At 42.2% G+C, this 27,848-nt stretch overlaps 1 protein-coding gene across 1 annotated transcript; it reads left to right on the forward strand.

The window, feature by feature from the left end:
• Positions 1–1,440: 1,440 nt before the first annotated feature.
• On the forward strand, positions 1,441–26,957 carry rnd2 (Rho family GTPase 2). The gene is made up of 5 exons (XM_020632589.3): positions 1,441–1,777; positions 2,243–2,330; positions 21,254–21,363; positions 23,738–23,872; positions 25,881–26,957. The coding sequence occupies exons 1-5, from the start codon at positions 1,676–1,678 to the stop codon at positions 26,148–26,150; spliced, it is 705 nt and encodes a 234-aa protein (XP_020488245.1). The 5' UTR covers positions 1,441–1,675; the 3' UTR covers positions 26,151–26,957.
• The last annotated feature ends 891 nt before the right edge of the window (positions 26,958–27,848 follow it).

Consider the following 27,848-nt stretch of genomic DNA (forward strand, 5'->3'; position numbering starts at 1 on the left):
ATATCCAACTTTCAGATTTCAGTACCAAATCTACATAGTGCATCTTTAATACAAGACTTGTAAAATCTTTTTTAGTTAAACTTTCAGATTTCAGTACCAAATCTACATAGTGCATCTTTAATACAAGACTTGTAAAATCTTTTTTAGTTAGACACAGCAGCTGATCACTTCTTGCGCCACCAAAAAGAGAGACACTCCAAACAGCAATCACTACAGACACTAAAATAACGTTGATAACAGAAACCCCTTTTTATGTCGTTAGGTAAATATTTAAATGATTTAATCGAAGGTCTTTTGCCACTATAATAAAATATGTAACAGTTTTATATGTAAGAGCATTTTTGTCCAGAAGGGGGCAGTGTCTGTCTGCAGGGGCGAAAACGTGACTCAACAGTGGCGCACATGGTACCGCGTCATTTAATGATCTCTTTCACAAAACTAATAACTACTGAACTGAGCACCTCCGGGGAATGTCATAGAAATGTAAGGCAATTTGGCCAATAAAGATCACCCATTCCCCCCTAGGTGCGTAATTTGATGGACTGTTTTATATGTGTACGCTGCATTTATTCTATCTCCATTAAGAGGTCAGGCTGGCAATAAATCTAGACGAGTAATGTGCTGAGAATTTATGCTGATCTCTCTGGTAGGTCTATAGTGAGACGTTATCAAGGACAATAAAACACCAAGATTGGCAAATAAATATTAGGCGAAAAAGACATTTAGAATTTATTCCATTGCATTTGCATTATTATAACCTATCATTCGAATTTCGAAATTCCCTCAAAACCACATTTCCATGTAGGCCCAGCTATATTCTGATGAGAGAGATTCAAAGAATTCTTCAATCCTCTTAAGTTGATCGAGGAATCTTTTAGGAGCTTACCGTTTTTTTAAGACTGAAATAGGTGCCTACAGAGTGCATTTTTGAGTTATTAAAAACTCAGAAATCCCGCAAATACAAATTTAAAAGCAAAACTATACACAGGTTTAAACGGTATGACCGTAAGGCAAGAACTTAAAGTAAAATGATATAAGAAATGAGAAAATGTCAGTTTTCACACAACCTACCACCTCTGCATTTCTTAAGTACAACTTCTGAAGAAAATAATCGAATGGGAGTAAAATAGCCTAAAAATCGTCATCCGGGTAATCTCATTGGGATCCTAATGAGTTTGTAAACATTTGGTCTGTGACTCTAAATGACGTGAATTCTTTCATATATCGTGTTTTAACTTTTAAAACTCAAATAGTTGCATTTTTGTGACGTCATACGGGGGTAAGGACAGTTCATTTCTGAGTCTCGAACATGTGCCATTTAATTTCCCACAAGGGCAGAATATCACAGCTGACTGATGGGACTCAGACGTGAATATTAAGAGGGCGTGGCCAATAATCAAATCACCAGTTTTCCAGGGGAGGGCTCGCGCGTCCTCCTCTCTCTGGTTTTTTGGGGGAGTGGACCAGTTAGTGAGTGGACCAGTTAGTGAGTGAGAGTGTGTCAGCGGGACCTGAGAGTCGCGCCCGCAGAACAGGAGCAGCTGGATAAGACGCACCAGAGTTGGCGCAGGCATTTGCTCATCTTTCATACATTCTTTTGAGTCTGCTGAGTCTCTTATCGGAGGCTTGATGCGATCCGAACCCGCATCAAGAGCACACCTCTGACGGACGAACCATGGACAGTCTGGGCAGCCGCTGTAAGATCGTGGTGGTCGGGGACACGCAGTGTGGGAAAACGGCACTTCTGCATGTTTTTGCCAAGGACTGCTATCCAGAGGTGAGTCCATCCAAAGTCTTGTAATTCAAAATGAGATCAGGAGTTTTCTAATGAGAGGGAACACTGGCATTAAATGTAATACTGAGCAGTTCTGTGCTCAGTAACTTCAGTACCTACCTGTTCAGCAGGGTCACATCCACCTGTTTAAAGACAGAATTGTGGATCAGAAGAGAGAGAGAGAGAGAGAGAGAGATGTAAATAATGGCTACAAAATTAATCTTATAGTCCTGCAGTGACTGAACTGAATTTTATTGTTGCATTGCTATCCCTGACACTACAGGGTCATCAGCTACAAATAATAAAATCCTGAAACATCCCCATTAGACTTGACTGAGATGTGTCAGTATTTTATTTGTCTGCTGCATCATTACACTCCCATCAGTATGCTCCTGAGAAGCCTGTGTCTGTGTAAACACAGGCTTATGTTGTGCCTCTTAATGGAAATAAATCCTTTTTTCATTTCAGACCTACGTACCCACCGTGTTTGAGAACTACACTGCCAGCTTTGAGATCGAGAAACATCGCATTGAGCTAAATATGTGGGACACGTCAGGTAAGACAGTTTGCGCGTTAACCTCTGATATGTAATCCATGCAGTCCCAGCTCTGTCATTGTCCCACTCTCTGGCTGCGACCGTGGGATGTCTGCTCCAACTTTTCCATCTCATAGACAAATAGTTTTGACCTTGCCAACTCCACATCTTTGTTTCTAAGTCGTATTGTGAGCCGAGGACTTTTTCTATTTATGATTGTTGTCTTTTCTGGAAACCTCTGTGCCAGTTATGCCTCCGGGTGCCTTGTGTTTGCATTCTTTCCTGTGCCTGTCACTGTGGGTGGCTAGCTCTTCCCAGGCTCAGGCCGGGGCAGGGGTCGGGTGGCTGTAGGGGGGCGTGGATAATGGAGACAGGATGGGCCTGAAGGCACCAGTAAACTATCTGTAATTACAGTTAAAGTGTCTTCATCATAGCTTGACAGAGGTTGTGCTCTTCTGGCTTATATTACATCAGGTAATTGACAAGTTGTCATATTGATAGCTTGTTGTGCTACCTTCTATGCCACATTTTTAGATTTAAAGTCAACTCTGATATCCGTTTTATTTCCTTTTCGTATTTTGTTTAGTAATCAGTATAAAAAAAAAAAAAAGAGTAATGTTTTCCAGAGTTCCCACAGCGTGTCTTCAAACTTACCTCCCTACACTATCAAAGGAGTTCATTCACAAGATTTAACCTTCAAGTTTAGTGACTTGCATTTTGCAAATGTTTTTTAGAGAGCTTTTCCAACCTGAATTCCATCTTTTAGGCATTCATATCGAACATGTTGCAATTGCTGCTGACGTCAGTGTGAAAGTTTGCAGTTGCACTGACAGGAGTCCATGTGAGCAGTGTTGTGCCATCAGAGGGCGACTTTCCATGACTTCTTTTGTCTGGTCAAATACTTGTGATGTGACTCAGTGTATAGAAGAAGGTTAAGGTAAGGCAGCCACTAGTGTAAGACTCACTGAAAGCCACGCTGTCCTCTCATCATAGTTTAGTCAGCATGGATGGATTAACAGCCCTGAACCACCCTCAGATCTGCATTTCATCATCTCAGGCTAGTTTTTGCAACTATTAGACCGGTGACACGGCCGTCCTCTCACAGGAGTCTATATGAGATCCTCCCAGAGGGGAATTTTACCATAAACATTCCCAAAACTCAAACTGTCTCCCTGGATTAATGACGAGAGGTTTTTTTTTTTTTGTTTTTTTTAATATAACAGTCAGTCTCATAGAGAATGTTGTTTTTCCATGAACCGCATCATGACCCGGAGAGTAAATCTGCTTGAGCCTGTCAGTCAGGGGTCAGGGTCCTCTGGGGCCCGGGGTCCAAACTTAACAGAGTTCTTATCTGTGGGCTGGAAGAGCCTAATGATGTAGTGGGAATGTTGTGCTTCTGTCCATCTTTAAATCCCTAAACCACCTTTGGCAGTTGTTTATCCTCAGCCAGGAGGCGCCCACCCCCACAACAAACCAGCGTCACCCGACCCACAAGGTTGTGTGTGTGTGTTCTGTGCTTCTGTGTGTGTGTGTGTGTGTGTGTGTATTTGTGAACTCAGTGGTCTGGACCGCCATTATTCACTGATTCACAGCAAACGCTGTCCATATTTCCTCACAACAAGAAAATAATTGTCTCATACTCGGATAAAAAGGCTTCCATCTATAAAGAATACACCTCATCGCCCCTTATTCCTCTATCAGTGTCTTTTATTGCTTCACCCCCTCTTTCATCCTTCGGCTCCCCCATTCTCCAGCTCTGTTTTGGTTTTAATTTCTCTCAGGTACACTTTGAGCAGCTACAGGAGCAACAGATATGCATTCAGGCTTTTACACACGGTCACACCATCCTTTATGGGAGAAAAATTCAGAATAAAATCAATTTGGTTCAATGCAATCTCTGCGATCAGCTGATTTACTCAGAGTGGTGAAGCAAATAGACTTAAACCATGACCTGTGACTTCACTTTTGCAAACCGCCTTGACTGCTGACCCGTGATTCAAAAGAACAAAATGAGGAAACCTAACAGAACTCAGCTAACACCACTTTCATATAATAAAAACATCATTAGACTTCCTGTTCCCCGCTATTTCTCGGAAGATGTGAAATGAATTGTGCTTGCCACCTTCTACAGTCGACACTTCAAATTCAACCTGACATTTGCATTGCTCCACTTTGTTGAACCACCCCCCCCCACCCACCCACCCAGACACACAGCTGCTGTTTATTTTTGACAACCCTCTCCACATAGAGTATTGTCTACCCTTTTAATTGCTGCTGAAGTCTGCCTGCTGTGGTCTGGCTCCGCTCAAAAAGCATTATTGATCTCTATCCAAGGCGAGGCTATTTAAACAGCTCGCGTCTCGCCCCGGCTCGCATTTCTCCGGCATGGTTAGGTGTGTTTTGCCCTTAAAAACACTCCCAGCATTGGTGGAAGTCGACCATCGATTCGTTTTGGTCTCATTAAATTCTGGTTCCTCTACAAGCTCTACTCCTTGCAGGATGGGTAGGAAGAGGGTCGAGGTGTTTATCTAACAGAGTGTGACTCTCTGTGTGTGTGCTCTAAATGAATGGGTATTTTAAGAAGCTGAAACAAAGAGCTCTTTTGCTTCTGGGAACCCGAGGACAACTTTTAGCTGCGTTTGTATTCTGCCTTGCGCTCAGCTCCAGACTATCTAGAGAATTAAATCAATTAGAAGGTGATTGAGTGGAATTCAAATGAGAGAGACGCTGCATTACCCGTGCAGCTATGTTACATGAGTGATAGATGGAGTCTTCTGCTTCGTCCATGGCATGTTTCTGTGTCGTAATTGAGTTTTGAAGCAAACACAAGCTGTTAAGCGTCAAAATGTCAGTGTGACTCGCTGATAACTAATCTGAGAGCCATTAGTGATTACTGTCGACGCTCTCGGGGCATGTTGGTAGTCAGCCAGTCTGAGGTTTTCATAGAGCCTGGGGCACTTATGCACTCTTCCTCTCTTCCCAATATGGTGAGGATGCCTGGGAAACGTTCCCTTCAGCCTCGGGCTCACACTGATACTCCACTCAGAGGTGAGCCTGTTGTTTTGCTTAGAAGTCCAAGCCATGACAGGCCGGGTTTCCCCAAACTTCTTACAGCAGTACACTCACGTCTCGCTCGGTTTCTCTTCTTTGCGGCCTCTCTAATTCCTGACCTGATTCTCACATTCTGCTCAGTCATGCTGGAGTTGTGCTTTCAGGTGGCAACCCACAAGTTTTTCTTTTGGCTTTTTGGGATATGTTTTCTACTAATTGCTCAAACTGTGGTGTCATCGCTTGTCATTCCAACCATATGTCCTTCACTCTTTTACCGAGAAGTTCCCGCAATGAAATCTGACTTTTATCGCCTGATGGTTGACGTTTGCCGTACTATCCCTTTGTAACCAGCCAATTCTTTTAAGTTTATTTAAAAAGAACTTGTTGCAGCTTCTGCTGGGAACAGGAAACACATCACTTGCTGTGCAGTGGAGGATGTTTCCAGCAATAGACCTGCCTGACATGGGGTGTTCACAACAACACAAAATAAAAGCTTTCATGAACTGGCTGCAGTTTGAGGCTCTATTGTGCTGCACAGTCAGCGAAAAGAAAGAAGGAAAAAAACGTCTATTCAACTGAAAATGTCACAGATTTATACTCCAGAAGATTCTTAAATTAAAAGTGGCCACTCAACATGACTCTCCGAGACATTTCTCTCTACTGAATGTTCCTCTGTTAAAGTCGTGTGCAGTTACTTCTTTATGGCTCGTTCTCATGACAAAGCTGCTTGTGTTTTCACATTCAGCACGTGATTGTTTATGACTTGTGAGACAATAGCATGACAATGTAAGTGTGTAACACCACTCCCAGAGTCACACTCCCTCTCGTTACAGCTTCCCAGCATTCCTGGTGTCTTTGTCTTTTAAAACTCCACATTCTTGGTGCACTGGACCAGTATGGGGCATCCAGAGGCCTGTAAAAACAAGCTGAGGTCTGTGGGCTTTCTGTTCCTCAACACTTTCCGCTTGATTAATCTTTAATAGAGACGGAGTGAACTACAACCACAACCAAACGCAGAAATAAAACCAACAGACCCCCCTCCTGGCCCTCAAACCTACAGCTAACTGGAGCCAGGCGGATGTTCAAATAGTGCAATCAGACCTGAGAGGCAAGCATGCTAATCACAGGGGGGGGAATGATCTGAATCACAATCGTAATGTTAAACGATTAAGAGCCATAATTCCCATTTTCCCTCTTTCTGCGCACTTTTCATATTCAGACTGAGATGCTGCTAAGGGGGTTGGAAGCGGCTAGAAAGGCAGCTGCATATAAAAACCGCAGCAGAAAATAAATACACCTTTTGTTTATTTTTGTCAGCATCCTGAAGGGAGAATGACGACATCCTTTCATATGCTGTTCACAAGCCTGAGTGTATGCACCGAGCCTAAGCAGCTCAAAGTGTCTCCTGCTCTCTGCCTTACCCGCCCAGGGCAATAACTGCCTAATCCAAACCTGTTTTGATGATGCAGAACAGGCTGGAAGGCACTCCCCTGCACTGGGGGAGAACGCCTGCATGACAGTTTCGGGTAATGACTAAACAGAAGACAGTGTAAGGATGGTGAAATCCTGTTACTAAAAATAGCAGTTTGTAGCCTGGTAATTAAACAAACACACAATGAAGGAATGTGGAAAGTCTCTCCTTTTAACAAGCATTTTATCGTCATTTATAACATGACTGATCGTGTTACATGGTTCTTTTAGGGAATATTTGAGTCATTAAAATGTCTCTAAGAATTTCTTAATTTCTCAGAGCTCAGGGCAAAAGTTGTTTTTTTGTCCATCCAACATCGCAAAAGTTACAAATTTGAAGTTTGTGATTTTATTAGCAACATGACACAAAAAGTCATCATATTTAGAGGAAGGAGCTGTTGACATAGTTTGTCTGATGACAGAACAAAAGTGATTTATTTAATTGTTATCAAATAATCCTCAGTTGATTCAGTACATATTTCATAGATTTAAAGTCTCAACAAAAGTAATTGTTGTTGCAAATAGTCATTTCACAATATTCCACCACTTAAGTGTAGAAGATTTCAGGTACACACTTTGGAAGTTAGTTTTAATTGTCTGTCTTTTTTTTTTCAGCATCAGCACCATTTGCTGACAATGAAGAAGGCTCACTCCTAATTTCACCACACAACTCAGAAATTACTTTTATCTCGTTCAGACAAACATTGTTCCGAGATGCTGAACCCTAATGACTTCTGAGATTTATTGACTGTCATCTTGTGCAGTCAGCGGCTTGACATTAACACTTTGTCCACTTAACTGTGCCTGAGTGCAGTCTCACAGACATTACAAATGCTGCAGACTCTGACTCATGAAGCATTAAAAAGGCATGTCGGGACATAGCCCAGTACAAAGCAGTATCGAAACTGCTCCTGTTAAGTAGCACCTGTGGACAGTCTTTTTTTTTTTTTTTTGTTACCATATCTAGAAAAATAAACGATTTGGATGTTAACACTGCACGTGCTTCAATTGAATGCAAAGAGTGATTATCCCACTAATCACGCAGCTTTACACCATACAGTCTGTGATGATGGGAGGTCAAATGGAGTTTATTTGACAGAATGGAAAAGTACCACTAAAACACTGTCTGATTAAAAAGAAATGCAAATCAGGATAAACTGACTCAACTTGTGAACAACTTGTCATGATTGACTTAACAATGTTGGTATTCATGTTTTCATTGACACGGCAGGTTTTTGTTTTTTTTATGTAAAGCTATTTAATGATTTTTGGAACAAATACATGTTGGTGTAAATTTTGAATATGAAGTCATGGCGGTGGTGGAAACAACTGAATGCTTCCATTCACAAGAAGCTTATCAAATGATTCCTATGGTGTGGGTTTTACTTTAATGGTCCTTGAATTGGTACTTTCATTTTTTCACCTTAGTGGTTGCAGTGTGATCACAAGAACAGCTGAGCGCAGTTTCTTATAAGCTTTTCTTTAAAGGTTGGAAATAAACATGGGTCCTTTTTTTTTTTGTGCCAGGTCACCAATCACCCCTGACAGTTACTAGAATGCCACTGAAGGTATTTCTGGACACAGAGGGGCACCGCTCTGTCCTCTGGGGGCCTTACGAGTCTGACAAGTTTGACAGTGGAATAACAGAGGATGTTTTTGACTCTTTCATGGCTTTAATCTCTCTGGTGTCGAGTTTGGGATGAGCCTGGTGCCTTACTGGCAGGCTGCACATCATGATCACAGGGACGACCAATACTGGTTGAAGCCCTGCTGGTCATTTTACACATTAGACAGGAAATGGAAAGAGCTGCATGTGCTGCGCTACATGTGCATTCCTGGTGTGAGTTGTGCTTTAAATAATATAAATACAGATATTTAGAACAAAGAAAAACATTATTGTAACAACATTAATTTATTCTGTTCATATGTAGATGAATACATTTCAACTGCAAACAAAGAGATGTTAATTTTTATTTGATTTTATATCCATTAAGCAGCTGTTGAAAGCCTTTCATGTCCAGGTTCTTCACTAAGCAATAACTTCCATGGCTTTTACGGCATACATCACTTAATGGCTGCATTAATGCATAAATCTTAAATGTGCAGGTGCATGCAGGTGTCGTATTTGAAATAACCATGATTATTTTAGCTTGAAATAACAACCCCCCCCCCGCCCCCCTGAATAATGTCAGCTTCATGCACAGTGCTGCACTTCACTGCACCCTGAGTGGGCTTGTGGGACACTATAGGAAGTCTGCAAGAAGAGGGCAATCCAAGCTGCTGGGCTGGATCTTGTGGTTTTTCAAGTGGGCAACCGGCCGTGCTCCATCAATGGAGATGAGCTCTCTGTGAATGGGGATCTTAGACTATTCCACAAAGAGTGGACAAGTTTAAGAGGAGACGGTTGAACATGGTAACTGTAGGTGCAAGAGAAGATCGGTTGAAGTGCAGGACAGCGTGATACAACTTCTCCAGAGGTGGTTATCTTTTTTTTTTCCTCTGTCATTTATCCTTCTCTCTTTCTTTTCCTGCATAGATGTTTTAGCCCATTAGTCTTGGCGACCGCTGAAGCGCTGCACTGAGGTCGCCAGCAGTCAGGGGCCATGTTAAGCAGGGGGGAGGGCAGAAGTGCTGCATGGAAACCAGCCAGCTACACTGACAGGAACACACAGGCTGTAATTACCACACAGAGTATCTGCTGTCCTCAGTGACACAGGGAATCACACACACAGACACCTATACTGAGGCATGTACCCATCATTCTGACCGTTTCTACATGTATACAAAATGTCCTGAGCCTCCCACATGTTCACCTACCCATAAACAATTAAACAAGCCAGTAACCCCATATGATAGAGCTTCCCGGCCCTCCTGATCTCTTATCTCGGTCTGAGGAGCCTGTAAATGTGTCCATGGATACACATTTAAGAGCCGAGAGCCTCCACACGTTCCTTCAGCACATCTTAGCCCCCTGTGCACTGTCAGCTTTCTGCTGAGCACCCGGCAAAAGTGTATAATCTGCTTAAAGAGCATGTCTGCTGCTGAACGCCACTGCACACTGCTGATAGGCTGTGTAAGGCTTTTACTTAGTTAATGTGCCAATGGAATAATCAAAGTGATAAGTTATTAGGGGATGAGCATTAACCCACAACATTAAGAGAAGTCTTTTGGTACGTTAAGAAAAAAGAGCTTTTAAGGCGTCTGATGAGTTCGCACTCATTCAGACTACAAGCCCTTGTCTTAAGCGTCGCCATTGCTGGCTGCTGCTGATGCTGTGTGACAAAGAATAAAGAGAAAATATTAAGAGTCAAAAGTTTTTATGTTGGATGTTTAAGGTGTCAGGTCTGCAAAGGTGAAAAAAATAAATATAAATTTTACATGATGGTAGGAATGCAATAAATAAACTTTATTTTTATATATTACCTGGCCAAAACGTATTTTCAGTGTTAACCGACAAAATGTGTTTGAATTTCATTTTTCTAAAGAATTCAAAGTAGACATTGCATTCGTACAGGATGACTCAAAATAGCAACAGGTGTTACATTTTTTTATTATTTTTCTACAAACGTTGACTTGTTATACATCATAATTGTAAAAATACAGATTTTTGTAGCTTTGACTATCCTACTTTGATCTCTCTGCTACTTTGGTTGATTTCATGTAATCATGCTTGTAAGATTGAAGAGAAGGAGAGAAGAAGAAGTACGTGTGCTGGATACTTGTTCACATGTGTGTGATCGAATGGGTTAGTGTGAGGGACTTCCAACAGCTCTGGCCTCTGACATCTCCCATGTTTCTCAGCTGACCAGAGGTGTAATGGGGGCTGATGAGGGGCTCTGGGATTGGTGCTGGGGCACAATGAGACCAGAGAGCGCAGCAGCTGCTACGTCCAATAGGAGAACAGATTGTGGGGAATGAGGGGTGAGGCGAGTAAAGGCCTGGGGGTTGCTGCCCTCGGAGCTTGTTATAAGAGCCGCAAGTGTTCACTAGATTGAAAAGTAGGAGAGGGGACAGAAGGAGAAGCTTACATCTGTGCTTTTCCCACCCTCCTCCACCCTCCACCCTTTAAGGCTTATTGTTGTGAGTAAGATATGTCAGAAGCACCCAAGGGACCTGACCCACTGGGGTCTTTGGGGACACAGACACAAAAAAACGCCAACTGTGTCACACTTTAAAACCACCGCAGTACTTCTGTTACATGTTAAACAGCGAGCTACATATGGCACTATTAACTAAATGCAGTGCTTTTGTCTATTGCGTCACATGGGGAAGACGCAGGGTTTAATCTTATGACCTCTGTCTTCATTGACCTGAAGTAACATGAAGTAACACGGCACCATCCAAAGGAGTCCATTCACACAGTAGGAAGTTATTGATCCTAAATGGTTGAACTTCAAGGGCGCATAGACTTGACCAGAGGAAGTGGGAGTTTTCTTGCTTGAATTTTTACAATTTCATGTTCAATAATGAGAAGAAAAACATCCAGCAAGTGCTTACACATTTTCTGGTCAAGTACTTTGATGGATCTGACATGGACTCAGCTCTTGTTAGATGTGAATAAACATGACCTTACAAAAAAAAAAAAAAAAAAAACGTGTTAAGAGCTCTTCACACTGACCTGGGATGTTTTGGCTCCGAACAACTCGGTGTAACATAATTTCTACAGACTACAGCAAATCCTTTGTTCTACAGTTTTAGACGATTTGATTTGATTTTCTAACTTTTAAAGGCAGTGATTGGTTTTCTTTTATTTCATTATGAAATGAAAATTTAGGTAGCAGGAATATTGCTTCAGTTGTCTATCCCCTCAGGGTGAATGTCTGCATGTGTAGAGAATATTTACAGCAGATGTATATTGCACAGTAAAAAAAAAAATGTGAACAACTAGATCAGGATGACTTCAGGAGCAGTCCGCCTGAAATTCTCTCTTCTTTTCAGGAGTGCATTATGTGAAAATGGCTTAAGAATTGCAGCCCTACACTGAACTACCTATGTGTCCCTATTCAGCAGCAGCAGCAGCAACAGCAGCAGTGAATGTATCAGTCATCCATTCAGACAGTAAACCCACACAAGGAACTGCGCCTCTGTGTGTTGTCCCTCAGTCCACTTCCTCCACTGAGTGCAACAGAACCCGATGCAGCGCCAGCTTTGATCAGCCCACTTCAAACACACACACACACAGACTGGTTCTGCTGTTTCAAAAGCTCATGCTCGGTCACCCCCAACTCCCTCCACCCCCCCCCCCACCCTCCAGGGGAGCAAAACCCTCTCAGCATCCGTCTGCAGCCCATCTGAGCGTAAGGGGATACAGGGAGAGAGGCCGTCTTTCACCTCCAACCATCACTCCCTCCCCCCCACCTGCACCTTCACTCACACACACTGACAGATCCCATCATTTATGGATGACTTTATTTATAAACAAGATCCAATGCGCTCTCTTTCTAGCTGCTGCTGCTGCTGCTTTTGTGGAGGTGAAATTGCTCTTGAAGTGGTGCCATGTCTCTGCGGTGGCCTCCCTGGGGGTCCGCAGAGTGGCTGCAGAGATGGATAGCTCAGAGATAGGGCTGTGTTTGGGTGGTTTCACACCGGAGGAAGTGTAGTCGATGGAGCAGAGGATGTCCTTTTCTACTTTACAAGTTTCTCTTTCGTATGCCCTGTGTAGCCGCTGTCTGAATATTCTCACTTCTTCTCTCATATCAGACAGACAGCTCTGAAAGAAGGAGCTGCAGTCAGTGTTATTACAGGTTTAAAATGAAAATCTTCGAGCAGGAGTACAAGGTTTCCAAAGGACGGGTTGAGATTGAAAGATGTGTCGAAGTGGAGGTAGATGATGTGATCTGGGCTGTTTTACAGGAGAACAGGAACAAAAAAGAGATGCATGAGAATGTGTGCACGTGTGAGGTGAAGATCGCCTTTGAGGAAGGCTTGCTGCTTTTCAGGGAAGATATCAATGTGGCATGAAAATCTCCAAAGCCAGCCAAAGAATTAGGAAGGATGTCTAACACTAGCAGGAAACTTTTGGGCTAAGAGTGTTGAAAATGGATCCATAAAACAAATACCAGACTTGGAGCAGCTTGAGGTTTTTTTTTGGAATTTATGACATCCTTGCCAAATGGAGGCGCTGTTAATAAGCTGCAGGCTTTGAAAGCCAACATCATTACAGTTTTAGAGGAACACTTTTCACACCATCACTTTAAACTTCATTTACAGTTTAACTGTGCGCAGGAAACTTTATTGCTTTTTTTTTTACGTTTGAATGCTGCGCAGAATGGCCCGTTGGCAGATCACAATGCAAACCCATGGTTGAATTTTGTGTCCGCAAGGGAAGGCATGTGGACTTCTTTGTCTGAGAAAGTCCGACTCAGTGCTTTGCAAGATGCCCTTGTATTTGTTAAGGAGTCCTCTAAACAGGCAAAATGTTCCATTGAAGGTGTGAGCAAGCAGGTTATGTTTTATGTGCCACATTAGTTCTTGTTCATGCATCTCCTTACAGCAACATTTGGGCAAGGCTACTTTCATACAATAAAGGACACTCAAAGTGTAGACTATCAACATCCTATTGTTTAACAGTCATAACAGTATTTCTGGACAGATGCACATGCATTTTTACGTGTGGATACTTTAAATACTGGTTAGCCCAGACTCCCTCCGGAAGCCGGTCTGAACAGCTTTTAAGATTTTAAATCTTAAATCTTTTTCTTTAAAAGATTCGCTGAAGTCCTTTACTTGTTAAATCACCCAAAAAGAAATGGAGCAGTATGTTTTGCAGTCCACTACTGATTGGTTTGAGCAGTGAAAAAAGGTTATGCAAAGTTCAAATAATCTTCAAGTCAGCATCTGGTGTTTATAAGCCTTTTTTTTTTTTAACAGTACATTTTTTTTTCAAAATCTTGTCCAAACAGTTTGTTGCTGCTGCTTGGATGAGAGTCAAGAGTTCTGGTGTGAGACGCAGAAACGTCTTGCAAAGTTCTGGACGGGCACAGCCAGCAGTTGTCCGCAGCCACTTGACTTTCTCGCACAATCAAACATCGAGCGGTGTTTGTGTCGCAGCGTAGCAACACATGAGCAGCTCCAAGGTGTCAAGGGTGTCACCGAGGGGTGCAGCACTGCAGACTGCCTCGCCAAATCTGAAGTCATGTCTCAAACAGTTTGAAGGGGAACACCAAAGTCGAGACGTGATTTGTGTTTCTCTCTGAAACTCGGTCGGGAATAAATAGATCAGCAGAGGAAGAGAGCGACAAAAGAAGCACCGTGATGTTTAAAAGCAGAGCGCAGCATGATCCAGAGTCGTAGACAGTCACAGAGATCAAACAACAGGAGATGAAATGCGTCACTGTTTCTCTGGTCCAATGTACTTTTGTGTGTGTGTGTGTGTGTGTGTGTGTTATAATGAAAGAGGAGCTGGGTGAGGAGGCACTGAAAGCGGACACACTACATCTGAATTCCCCCCGGGCGGGCATGAGACAGACAGTAATGCTGCTCTGTACGCTGCCTGTGCTGTCAGCAGCAAGGCAGGCCCTGGCTTTACAGCCTGTGATTGGATGCTAGACATGGGCATTAACTTCTCACTGGTGCAGCTCAGAGCAGATCACTGGAAGGTGCTTGCCGCCCTTCAAAGGCTGCACTTCCTCCAGAGGGAAGGCGAGGGGGGCTTTGATCAATATCCCCCCCCCGTGTGAAGCTGCAGACATGGAAGGTTAATGGCCATTTAACCCAGTGTCACCTCCACTGTCCCAGCTGTGTTCTAATGCCTTTGAAAATTTGACACAGCCATCTCTATTGCGGATCAACAGCTGAGTACAGTCTGTATGTGTGAGCGTGTTATAAGCACTTGTAAAGCCTATAGGTTAAACTATATAAACAAACATGGACCACAGAACCATGGAATTTACATGTTTAAAAAAACAGCTGCAACTATATATATCATACACTGCTGGCATGTGAGTGATTACAACTCACAACAGGTCAGAGCTTTTTCCTCGTTGTAAACACATTGAGGTGTTGTGGAAGTTTTCAACATAAAGTAATGAAAGATTTCTGATCATCCTGTCAGACAGAGCCGCATTGATGTTTCTCTAGAACAGCGTAGACTTCATCTCCGAGGAGCGTTATGAACAGCGAAGAGCGCACATCCGCTCATCTCCTGTATAAAATGAATGTATCATCACTGCTCCGAAAAAAAAAAGATTATAAAATGGTAAAAGGCAGACTCTGCAAACTCAGGGTGTGAAGTTTAGTCTGTTGATGAGGGAGATGCTGTTAATACCCTAAATAAATGAGCCCTACTGACTTATTAAATGCAATTTAATGTAGTTTTTCATGAGGCCGTGGAAGATGGTCTGCAAATCTGTAAATGCTCTGTATAAGATGCTTATACTTATTGTAATGTAAGGCTATAACCTGAAAGTCAGGTTCTGAATGTCTGTCGCAGCATGGAGTCTATATCCTACTGTAGGGAAATATTTTAAATTTGCATCCCATGACAAAGCAAGTATCCAAGCTGAGAAGTCCATACTATATGAAATGTTCATGTAACATCAGCACTGACACCTGGCATGGAAATTATTCATTATCAACTGACCTGTGTTTTGTTTCCTATACAGCAAAAATTAATACACATTTGAGTTGGCCAAATTGTCCTCTGACGAGAGAGTCATCAGACCTTTTTTTTTTGGAAGCATTGCGCACATTGCAGTGGTTGCCCGGTTTTTGTAATTTTAAGTAACTGTTCCTTGATTGTACAACACGATGACATTGTTACACTGCACAAACAACAGGAGATCCTTACTGAAAAGGATTAAACAAGTGAGGCAAGAGCCTGCTAGTTATGATTTTTTTATGGAAATGAATCACTGCTTCAAAGGAACAAAAATCAAGTCGAAACTCTAAAACTGTAGAACTACCAATATAAAGTATTCAGGTAAGTGTTGTTCAGAGTTTCTCAGAGCTTAAACATGTTACTCTTCCATTTCAGTGTAGACCTCATAACTAACTGATATGGTAAGTCTTGAATCACCATTTACTGTATGTGTTGAACACAAGTTTATTCTCCTTCCAGGAAGATTTTCCACCTGCAGTGTGAGTTAAAGGTCTGCCATAGGAATTAGGTCTTTGGGTCCATATGCATTAGATGTTGTATTGGATCCTGGATGTGAGACTGTAGACTAAAGCCTTTCTGACTGGTTTATATTCACACAATGAAACACATGCTGTCTCTCACAGCACAGTGGTACACTGGGTCAAAGCAATGCACCCTCTTTTCAAAGAGAGCCTTGGCCACAGTCTCTGTTTACCTCTGTTTGTGTAAGAGCTCTTATTTAGGAGGAGCCATAACAGTGCACAACACAGAACCCCGACCATCAGCAATGAAAAGTCTTCTCAACCTCTTAAAGCATGAAGTGCCAAACCTCTTCTTCTCGTTTAGTCACCTCCAGCCGGAGTCATTAGCCTGCACGATCCCCCTCGCTCTCCTGCTCTCTTTCCCCTTGCTTCCTTTCAGGGCCTCACAATGAAACCATTTGCATCCCTCCAGGTTGCTACGATACTCGGCCAACCTGACTTGAAATGTTTTGCCTTTGCTTTGAAGGTGGATTTTGAGAGGAAAACAGCTGCATGGGAAGAAAAAAGACACAGTGTGCGCAAGGCTGAATGTGTTGTGATTGTAAGCTTGCAGCTAGCTCAGTCCCACTAACTGTTTTATTGTTTATTTGTGGACATTTTAGATGGTTCCTGCTTTCTTGTCTCCTTTCTTTGTTTTTGAGCATGCCTGTTTTCAGAGTGTCTATATGGCCTAATGAGGCTGTTAGTTGCTGTCAACTCCCTGCCATATGTGCGTATACACATCAGAGGGCCTCAAGGCAAAGACTATTCTCTCATTCAGAACGGTTTGTTTTTTTAGCTGCTTTTGCATTGAGCATGTAACAAACAGAGAGAGTAAATTCCTGCTGTGATGAAACAGAGTCACGCACTAAAGACTGGAAAGCTTTGTTGGATGCCGATGCAAACTCAAACCTCACAGGCTACCTGGGCCAAAATGTATCATTTGTGTTTTAATTGGGAAGGTAATCATTCTCCATATTTAAATGGGTGACATTGTCCCAGTTCATTTTTTTTTTTTTTTTTTGGGGGGGGGGGGGGTGTTATAATGTTGTACTACTGTGTTCCAGGCTGTGAGACATGTGAACACAGTTTGATCAACAACTGAAAAAACAGTGAACACTGATTATTTTAGAAGAACAGTTTGATTACCTGTTACCAACAAACACATGTCAGCTAATGTTAGCATTCAAGCAGCTAACCGTTTGTTAGGTAAGAAAATAGATGTTCCAGTGTTGTTTTTAACTAACCGGCATACATTTGTCAAATAAAATAAATCTGTTGATATCGAGGAATTCATTTTGTACTGTGCCTTTTGCCACAAACATGATTGTTAACAACGAAATGGTTGACTGCTCCTGCTAGCTTGTCTAATGTTGACTAGTTTTAGAAAATGATGTTATCTGAAAACTTTTTTTTTAAAATCCCTCCCAACTTTCACCTCCCACTTGGCTCTGTCAGTTGCTAATGAATTAGGATGTTGAATAGGCACGTCATTGTCTACAAGTACGTCATTGTGTACTTTATTATAACCGCATTTAAGCTCCCCCTGGGTATGAAGTCAGAGGAAAATGGCCTCTGTCTCAATGTGGTAGATTGTTTGTTCTAATTAATAGAAACTCTCACAGAAGAGGGTTTAAATTAGCAGAGAGAGAGCTGTCATGTTTCAGACAGATTACCCCTTGCGGGGTAGTCAGAGTGTCAGGGGACAGAAGGCCCAAATGAAGTCACACCACAAACCCTCAAGCCTTATTACTGTACATTAGCGCTCCACTAAGTTCTTGTCCGCCTCAACATCCTCTGGGGTATTTCTGGCTTTTGATGAAGCTCAACTGACGGCTGCTGAGGACCACTTTCCTCCTACTTCTGTCTGCTCTGTTCTGCAGAGTCTCCTGCACAGAGATGCAGTTGGCTTAACGCTAATTAGCCCTGTGGTAATAAAGAAAGAAATCTACTTTTCACTTTGAGAGATAGCCGTGCTAAATCAGGCTAATGCTAATGCTCGAGGAGGAGGTTTTGAGAGGGGTGTTTTATGTCATCCCTGCTTTGGCACGGCGTGGCAGGGTATCGTTCATTGCTAGGCTTGATGGTTTTTAGAGGTTCCTGCCAGTGCTGTGCTCCCATCCATCTTGTCCGGCCTCTGTCTGAAATTCAATTGACCTTTTGTTCCACCTCACGGTGAATGGGCACAGGCCACCTCCACCGATAGCCAACCCAGAGCACTCATACCTCTTTATTTGATCTGTCCTGCCGAGTCCAGTGCTTTCATTACAAATCCAAACACCAACCGCCGCCCTCACCCCCTCCTCAACTCACAGCCACAGCCACTATTATCTCTGCTCATGTCTCTTTGCTGAAAGGGAGGTCCGTCGCATTTTAGGAGTTGGGGGTGATATATTTTACAATCAGGAGAAAACCTTTTTTTCTCACTTCTCCCCCTCCTCATGTTCTTGATCCTTGCAGTAATTGTTTTTTATTAGAGCCGGCTCCACTTGTTTAAAAGGTAGCACTTTTCTTCCTCTCCCGTTCCTCAGAGGACTTTTTTCCGACTTTGCAGAAGTGCTGAGGTAGCTCCGCATCGCTCAGGGCAGGAGAGCTCTGCTGCACTGTGACAAGGCCTGTTGTGACCATGACCTGTCAATCACTACGATCTTTAGGATTGACAAATTGATCCCTAAGGCCTCATCCCAGTTTCTAATTACATCTTAAGTCAGAGATGCAATGCCGTCTCAACTTTCCTCCACCTGATCTCTCCTCCCCTTCATCAGGATTCTGCTTTAATTCTCTGCTTGCCTCTCTTGGTATCACTCTCTCCTGCACCTTGCCCTTACTCCTGCGTCAAAGTCATTAAATCTTTTCTGTCCCCTCTGCACCTCAACATGCTTCCTCCTTTTCTTCTCCTGCTCTAGCTTCAGTCCAGGTCTGCTGCACTGTGATACATACTAAAGACCAACTTCAGCAGCTACAGCATCTCATGTGTGACCACTACCAATCAAAACTCGCTGTCGTACAATATGTGCTTTGCTGACTGCTGGACTCCTTATGATTGGGCTTTTTTGAGTGTTTGTGTCTCAGTTGCTCCCTCAGCAGTGAAAACAGCAGCAATCTGCTGTTTTCAAAAGGAGAGTTGACTATAGGATCTTGATAACGCCCTCTGAGGCGTAGGCTTACATTTTAACACATTATATACTGTACTGAAATATACGTACAGTGTATTTTTTTATGTTTTAACTTTGATCTCATTTCCAGTAAGCTTTTGCAGTGTTCAAAGGCACCACCTTGTAAACATGTCTGACCATTGGAAGTGCTGGGATTGTCATTTTGTTGATGCACACAAACCAAGCATTCAGAAACAGTGCCAGACACTGCAGCGACCTTGCAATGGTCACCCTGGTTAGAAGGGTAAGTCATGTGTTTACACAGGAACCCAGAAACACTTTTTTTCCCATAATCAAGCATTGAAAGAGGATCTGCCATGGACACAATGGAGAAAAAGGAATGCATGACCACAATTTGTGTAATGAGACATCAAGACAAAAGGGCTAAACAATCAAAAGAACCTGGACTATTAGTTTATCATTTTCTTTGCCTCATAGCTGGAATGCAATGAACCGTTTCGTTTTGAAGAAGTCTTGCAAAATTGGATGACATTCAAAATATTTGATCAGATTTGTACTGATGCCAATACCAGAAAATGTACAGTTTCTGCCTCCAATGATGCCTTACATGATGCAAATTAAAGGTAACAAATTGCTAGCAATCAGTGTTTTTAGATCATTTTTATTTTTTTTATTTTTAAATCATTCAGGTATCATCGGGCTTGGTGTTATCAGCTGATTATCAAGTCTTAGTATCAGAATTGGTATCAAAAAGGACAAATGATATACGCACCTCTCAAATGTTTTGCCTTCATTAGCAAAGTGCGTTTTTGTGAGAGAAACAAAAAGAACGTAAACAGAATGTCCTTCCTCACTTGAGATACAAAATGCATCAATCCTTACTGTGCACTTTGCTTGTTGGATTGTTCTCGGTGGGGAGGGGGGCAGGTCAATGTGGGACAGCCAGCTGAATGACAGGGGGCTTCAGGCCGCGTGCAGCTATTGTCAAAGTCTCATTCCATCATTAACAAAGAGAACATAGTGATGCTAAAACAGGCTGTAGCACCATTGTGTAGACTCCATTTAACTTTCCAGACAAAGGCATGCTGAGTGTAACAGGCTGACTGCCTATTGTGATGTTCTGGTTGGAAGCCTGATAACAGCAACTATAAAGATCACCTATTATTTATCATAATCACTTTGTGTGACCTCAAGGGACTCCATGATTTATTAGTCTTATTCTTTATGAATGTTTGCAACGTATATCTACAGTATTTTACTCAGATTTATACACATTTCTTACAGCCATGAGTGGAAATGAGGGTGACTTCACACCAGAACTGAGTTTTCTTGATACTAAATTCATGCAGCCAGCGTGCTGTTATTGCAATCGACATGAGAAGTTCAGGTCTGTACCAGCTCCCAGGGCTGGCAGGAGGGCGGGTGCCCACAGACGCAAACCACATTTCCAAGAAAACCTCAGATATTTTTACAAGCCTCCTAATGAGAGTTGTAAGAAAGCAGGACCGGTGCAACAGAGGCTCCACTCTGCCTTCCAATGTGATCAAGGTGCAGAAATTATATGTGAGACGAAGGAGAGGCATGTAAGTGCTTGTGATTCTGGTACAGTTTAAGATTTTAAAACAAGGATATTTGCCAGAGAGACAGGAAGAGGGATGAGTCGAGAGAACTAAGGGGTTCAACCTTTAGTTTGGCCTTTGTGCTGGCATTCACTGTTGTTTCAGGATGATAATGGATTGTGTGCAAAAGTCGTCCGGTCCCCAGCCCACTATAATTCACTTTCTAAATGTATGTGTGTGTGTGTGTGTGTGTGTGTGTATTATTAGTGTGTGTGTGTGTGTGTGTGTGCTCTCAGTAACCCCTCGACATTCCACATGAAGCACTTTGATAAAGGGAGGCCACAGCTGTGTAGAAGCCCAGGGGACAAAGATACTCAAATATGTGAACACAACGTTTGAGACTGATTTGCATTTTCAGAGAGTGTTTAAGCAGGAGCATGTCCAAGTCCGTATCACAGCCTCTGCTTTAATGGGATATCCATGTATTAATGACCTTTAGATCACCTTCCATGGATGTGCAGCATGTTTCTATCCGACAGATCAGCCATATGTTTTGGGCTTAAGAACCTCATGGGGTTAAAATCGAGTAAACAGAGGAATTTCCCGGAAGACATCATGACCTTATGCATATGTTAATGTGTGTCCACAGGTTCTTCTTATTACGACAACGTGAGGCCACTGGCATATCCTGATTCAGACGCTGTACTCATCTGTTTCGACATCAGCCGCCCGGAGACTCTGGACAGTGTCATAAAGAAGGTCAGTGTTTCTTATTTCATCTCCTCCTGCTCAGCGTTTAATATCTGCTGTGACACCAGAGAACAAACCGGAAAAAATCCAGTTTTCTCCCGATCAGCATCCACTCAGATTTCTGGGCCGGCAGCTTGCATTTTCACAGCTCAACAATAGAGCAAATCAGCACAGAGGTTAGGGCCCCCACGTTCCTTTATCTCATCAAAATGTCCATGGATACTTGACCCTGGTCTCTCTGAGGAATGGAAGGTCAGAGTGAAGAATGAGAGGAGACGCTCTGCTGCCGGGTGGGTTCGAGAGGAATATCAGATACGCAAATTAGCCACAGCAGCCGTATCAAAGACAGGCTGCTGCTGAGACTGTTAAAGATGTTAAAGGCCTTTAAAATGAAAGTTTTATGCAGAACAGTTGGCCAGACGGTGACACTTAATGCTCATGAGGCAGATCTTTTGTTCAGATGTTGTAATGTCTGAGTTGAGATAGCTAAAATGTGATACTCGCCGGCAGGCTTCGTGTTGATTTAGATAGTTCTTATACCTATTGTAAATGCAGGCACACCCAACTTAAAGAGTTTGTTTGCGTGTGTGTCATGTAAAACAGCCCTGTGCCTTTTATGGGCGTCTCATCTTGAAGCCATGTGTGAGTATTTTCTTTTGAAGCGCTCTCCTTGTGAGGCCGAAGACGGTTCCCATGACCGGCCCGTTGACGTCTTTCGTGGTCTGTGGGGAGCCGCTAAAACGTTCCTGCAGACTTTGTAGATTTAACCCGAGACACTTTTTTTAACCCGCAAATATCCCACAAGCCTCAGTGCCCTCTATCAACTGGGGCAGCAGAGCTGCCGTCAAGCCTTAGGTTTTCCCATGAATCCCTTGGCGGGGGGTTCCATGACCCCTGACCCCTAGCTGTTGCCTGAGTAATCTCTAAAACCAAGGGGCACATGAAAAACCTGTTGCACAATCACCATCCAAAATTAGACTCTTGACCTCTGGAAACAAGCAGGGCACTGAGGTTTCTGGCTGACAGCTGTTGGAGTATAGAGAGGGTTAAACAATCAAAGCTTTTGATTGGATGTTATTGGAAGAATAGGGATGGGCCTGAAATGTCAGAGGTTGTTTGTCAGAGGATGAAGGAACACCTTGGCATTCTGGCCAGTGGCTGCTATGTATCTGTGTCCCAAGGAAAAGAGGTTGGTTCAGTTGAGTTTCACAAGTGACATTTAATCTCAAGCCGATTTCAGAAGGAAGACTGCTCAACCTTTTCTTTACAGAACCTGAAAATAGATTTGTCAGCAGGGGCTGAGAAATGAAAGTACAACACACATCCGCTGCAAAAAGAAAACCTGAACCAGAGCTTCCATGAATAGTTTATTTCTATTTTCAAATGCCTCTAAAGTGAAATGAAACATTTACACAAATTGCAGAGCATCAAGTAAGGTTTGAATAACAAGTCTTTGTTAACACTTTTTTTTTTACTTTAAATGATAAGCCAATAACAAAACATAGGGCAACATATTTTATTCAAGAAATCATTCTAGAAAAAACCCAAGACATTCCCATGTTCCAGTGTCATAACTAGTGTGATAGGTTTTTATTTTTATATATTTTGTGGAAGTTTTCAATTTTATTTACAGGATTTTGTGATGTTTTTCAGACAAACCAAGAAATAAGAAACTAAAGGAATATTATGATATAGAATGATGTGCATTTGTCACAAAAAAAGGTATTGGCCAATATATTATTTTTAAACAGATCCATAATGAAAATAATTGTCTGTTGATAATGTTGAGCAATGAAGGAATTATATTCACAGCCCTGCTGACACTTTACATATTAGTCCTGGTTTTTCGGCTGCAAATAACCATTTATTTAAACTGGTCTTATTAATTAATGTATGGTTTATTAAATGATATTTAACAATATCCCAGAGCCTGAGTGATATTGTAACTTCAAATCTTTTTTTTAAAATCTAATCACCAAAAATACAAAAATATGGTAGAACTGTTTTTTTTTAACCTTTTTGATAATACTGTAAATGGATCCTGTTCCTGTTTCGTCTGCTAAATGACTCAAACTCTAAATACAAGTTATTAAAGAATGTATTCAGTACTTATATTCAAATATTTTTAAATGTTGGAATTGACTTATTCTGCTCTTGTTTATGCTGACATCAGCAGATACGAAGAAAAAACAAACAAACTTGTTAGATAGTTAAGTTTCCTTTTGACTTTAGCTGAACCAGTGTGTTTTATGGAGAGTATTAATCTCCCTCAAGCTCAGGTATCCAGTCTCAGAGAATCCAGAACTTGTCAATGTACCTCAGTCAGCAATATTCTCATAGTTAACATGATCAGTGATGTGTTTGTTGTATTATGTCTCTACAGTGGCAAGGAGAGACGCAGGAGTTTTGTCCCAACGCCAAAGTGGTGCTGGTAGGCTGTAAACTGGACATGAGGACGGACGTCAACACCCTGAGAGAGCTCTCCAAGCAGCGACTCATTCCCGTCACCCACGAGCAGGTGAGAACAGGAACATAATGGAAATCTGATATGAGAGGAGGAGGAGGGAAATAATGAGAGAAGGTGCTCCAGGGGTAAAACAAAACTTGAAAACAACAACGGATGTGAAAAGATATTAGCGATCCAGTGATTATTCAGGATTTTTCTTTGGTCCTGGATCAGCGGTGGCATTTTCTCTCAATGAAGTCCCACAGGATGCGAGTGTGAGAGGAGACTCAGGAAACCTAATCAAGCAGTGCAGAGTAAGAGCTGGGTGAAACCCTCCTGGGACATGTTGCTGAGGTTGACATTTTGACGGAAATTTGCTGACATGGAATGTAAGGTTTCATATGATGAGGGTGACGGTAGGCAGCAGTTGGTGGTCTTAATGCCTAGGGACACATTTTCCACACAAAATAAAATATTCATGCAGATTTAGGGATTTTCAAAATGCAGGATGAATGGAAAACCGGACATTGATAAATGGCAGAGCCCTTTATCGCATTCTGCCGTGACCTCCAAGCTCAAAGAGAGGGGATAATAAACCGTTCTGTAAATCTGTGGATTTTAATCAGCTTTCAGAGTGTTCATTTTTGCGCTCTCTCTCATGTTGGCCGTACAAAAAGTGGATGGGCTTTTCTTCACTACCACACAAAAGCCCCCAAAACAAAGGGCCCTTTTTCAATTGCTGTCTGAAAAAAGCCAGTTTGTGTAAATAGAATCAATAAACAAAAGATGGAGTGGGGAAGCACAGAGTTAAAGTATAATAGCTGGGGAGTATTTGTGACCAGGCCTACATTAAGCTATTGTTTTTACTCAATCTCAGTCAGTTTTCATTCAGGGCCTCTACCGTTTGTCCCTCTAACATGCCCTGAAAAAGTGTGTCACACAGCACAAGCTAAAGCTGTGCACATTAAGCATTCTGCTGGTGTAATCCAATAGCCTGCGTTGTTATCCTGTTGCTGATCTTAAATTGAGTTCCAACACAGCTGAGGAGTCGCCGCCGAGAAGTGACCACTGAGTGAACTCCAGACATTTCCGCACTAATCTGCCTGAGATCCGATCGAGCTTTTCCGCTTGTCACCACAATCTCTACCTCACCCCCCCACCCAATATCCTTGCTACCCCTGAATCTAAATCTGCCATTCCACCTAATGAGGATTTCACTGCCTCTTATACGTGGCTCAGCGCACGGTAAAATCAAACATCATCCACTGGGAATGTGTTTGAGAGCATGCCATTGGACGGTCATGGGAAATGCGCTCCTTACAACTTTTACATGTGTTGATCTTTCACTAATGTAGGTGTGATCACGAAACACGAGACAGCAGAGTGTTCTGAGCAGAGAAGCACAGGGAGTCTAAAATTAAATTTGTCTCTGATTTGATCTCGAGCAAACAATTTACGGTCTTAATTACCTGAGTATATTGTATCATTACTCAGGGGAAGCGCTACTGCTGGAGGACTTCTGTTATAGTTTCATCTTTTTTCTCTAAACGGCTGCATATACCGTGTTAACATCGACTCTCTCACCTCACACCGAGGAGACTAAGCGCCTACATTATTCATGCCTCAGTTTGAGCAGCGTCTTTGTCTACAGACTTATTTAGACCATTGACATTCACTCTACAGTTTAGATCAGAATCTTTCTGGGATATTAAGTCTTCCTTCCATTTTAAGGTCGTAGTGCCTTCTCATGCCAAGGCACAATGAAACTTTGCAGGGGTATTTTAAATGTATATTTTATTCTGGAAACAGCACTTTGATTCAGAGTCTGACAAAACTGCTGAAGGTTGCACCCAAGAGAAAAAGAACATTTTTTAGTGAAGCATTATTGATGAAACTTAAGAAACTACAAAAGAAAAATTGTGAAGCTGTAAAAAGGTTTAAAGATCTTTTTTGGCACAAATGTATCAAGGCTCATGTTTTCCACTTTGATTTCTAATGTGCACATTTTGGTATCGTCTTTTAAAGGAATACTGAGAAAAAAAGATTGCTCATTGTCTCTTTCTTTTCCTTTGTTTTGCAGGGCAGCATGATAGCTCGACAGATTGGTGCAGTGGCCTATGTGGAATGCACCTCTAAGGTTTCCGAGAACAGCGTCCGGGACGTGTTCCATGTCACCACGGTAGCGTCGGTTAGGCGGCCGCACAAGCCGCAGTTAAAACGTAGCAGTTCCCGCAGAGGCCTGAAGCGAGTTTCACAGCTTCCCCTGCCTCCACTGCCAGGCCGGACTGAACAAATGGACCAGGCCCCAGCCATGAGGAAGGACCGGGCCAAGAGCTGTGTGCTCATGTAGAGACCCATGACTACAAATATATTTATATATATATGTAAATACAAAAAAAATGCAGAATCTATAACAAAGGAGGTCTATTTATTGTTCTGTTTTTCTCGTATTTTGAATTTTTTGCACTGCAGAGAAGAGGGGAGGAAACAAAACATTGCGCTGTGGAAAGAAATGCTTTGGATTTTTTTTATTTTTTTTTATTTTGCTGCGTGTGCATTTTTTCCAAGCTGTTTACATATTTGTGTTGTTTTGACATGTTGACAAAGTGGACAAAACCTCTGGATACAAGGAGGCTGTGATAGTGGAAGTGCTGACTAGTCCGGGGTATTAAGGAGGAATTAATTTCCTAAAACCGCTCAAGTAAGATCAAGACAGTGAGGAGGGAGAAGCACGTTGAAGCAGGATATCTGAGGATGAAGCCTGTTGTTTTCAGAGACTGTTTCTCAGCAAACATGGTGACTAATTGTCTGGCTGTGCTGTCTAAAGTCTCTTCCTGTTGCCATATGTGAGAGGAAAACCTGCATGTACAGTAATGCTGAAAGGGATTATAGAGATTGGACAAATGATGGCTCCAACAAAACATTAGGAAATGAGGTTTTGGAACAAAAAAATATTGTGAAGGTGTGTGTACGCATTACTACTGCAAGTGCATTTCAGTTAAAACAGTCGCAACATATCCGACTTTTTTGTTGTTGTTTCATTTATGTTCATTTTTTCTCATCAACTCCAACAGTGTCCGTTTGATTCACTGAAGTTAAAGCCGTTGTTGCTATTTTAAAGATGTTTCTTTGTGGAAAATAAAGTGATAAAATGTTAGGGCTACTTTGTTGTACTTTCACTGAAGTCTAAATAAATTGCTAATAAATTAGGAGCTTCATCGTTGAAGGAATAAGGGTAAGTTTCAATCCCTTGTTTTATTAAATGTTGGCTGATGTGAGATGTCTCGTACAGCTCAGACCAAATCAATTATTTACCTTAAAATGATTTTTTTTTTTTTACAACCTCCATCCGTGCTCTCCCCTGCCAGCCCTGAAAAGCCATGTCTGTAAATAACATTCCACTTTCCTGTTTTAATGTCATCCCTGTGCTCTCGTGTTGCCCCGCAGACTGAGAGATGAGTCAGTCTTTGAAGGTAATGTGCACACTGTGCAGACCCCTCGGCTGGCAAAAAGTTAAATTGAACTGCAGTGCAGCAGCAGCGCAAACATTATGTAGTGTTTTTAAATGACTGACTCCATACTGTTACAGGAGCTTCAAGTGTGACAGATAACATGACATGAATGCTCTTCCATCCGAAGAGAACAATTTGACCGTCTACCTGATCCTGCAACTACGGACTTCTCAAAGTTCTTTTTTTCCCCCCTCGGCTGTTTCTGTAAAAGAGTCTGTTGGTCAGCTTACATGTCGACCATTTCTCTTTGGAAGCAGGACTTTTTGGTTGGTGAGCTGAAGAACCCTGACAAGCATTGAGGAGGAGATGAGAGCAGACAGGCCCATCTACTGTAAGTCCAAACACTCTGACAGCTACTGAAAGCTTTACCTTTATATCTGTCAGTGTTGTCTGGCAACTTAACTGTCGTAACTTTCCAGCGAGACAATAAACCACTGACGAGATAAAGTCAAGTGATGGATGAAGGAGGTTTCCAGCTTGTTCCTTTACAGAGGACAGAATGTGTCGATTGATTCACAATTGAGTATTGGAATAAA

Source organism: Labrus bergylta, chromosome 16 (assembly GCF_963930695.1).
Source record: "Labrus bergylta chromosome 16, fLabBer1.1, whole genome shotgun sequence".
In the NCBI taxonomy this organism is placed as follows: Eukaryota; Metazoa; Chordata; class Actinopteri; order Labriformes; family Labridae; genus Labrus; species Labrus bergylta.

What these genes read in the sequence shown, in the direction of transcription:
- rnd2 (XM_020632589.3), top strand. Translation starts at nt 1,676, where the DNA reads ATGGACAGTCTGGGCAGCCGCTGTAAGATCGTGGTGGTCGGGGACACG. An exon ending in AAATATGTGGGACACGTCAG is followed by an intron (nt 2,331 to 21,253) that starts GTAAGACAGTTT and finishes GTGTGTCCACAG; the next exon opens with GTTCTTCTTATTACGACAAC. An exon ending in TGGACAGTGTCATAAAGAAG is followed by an intron (nt 21,364 to 23,737) that starts GTCAGTGTTTCT and finishes ATGTCTCTACAG; the next exon opens with TGGCAAGGAGAGACGCAGGA.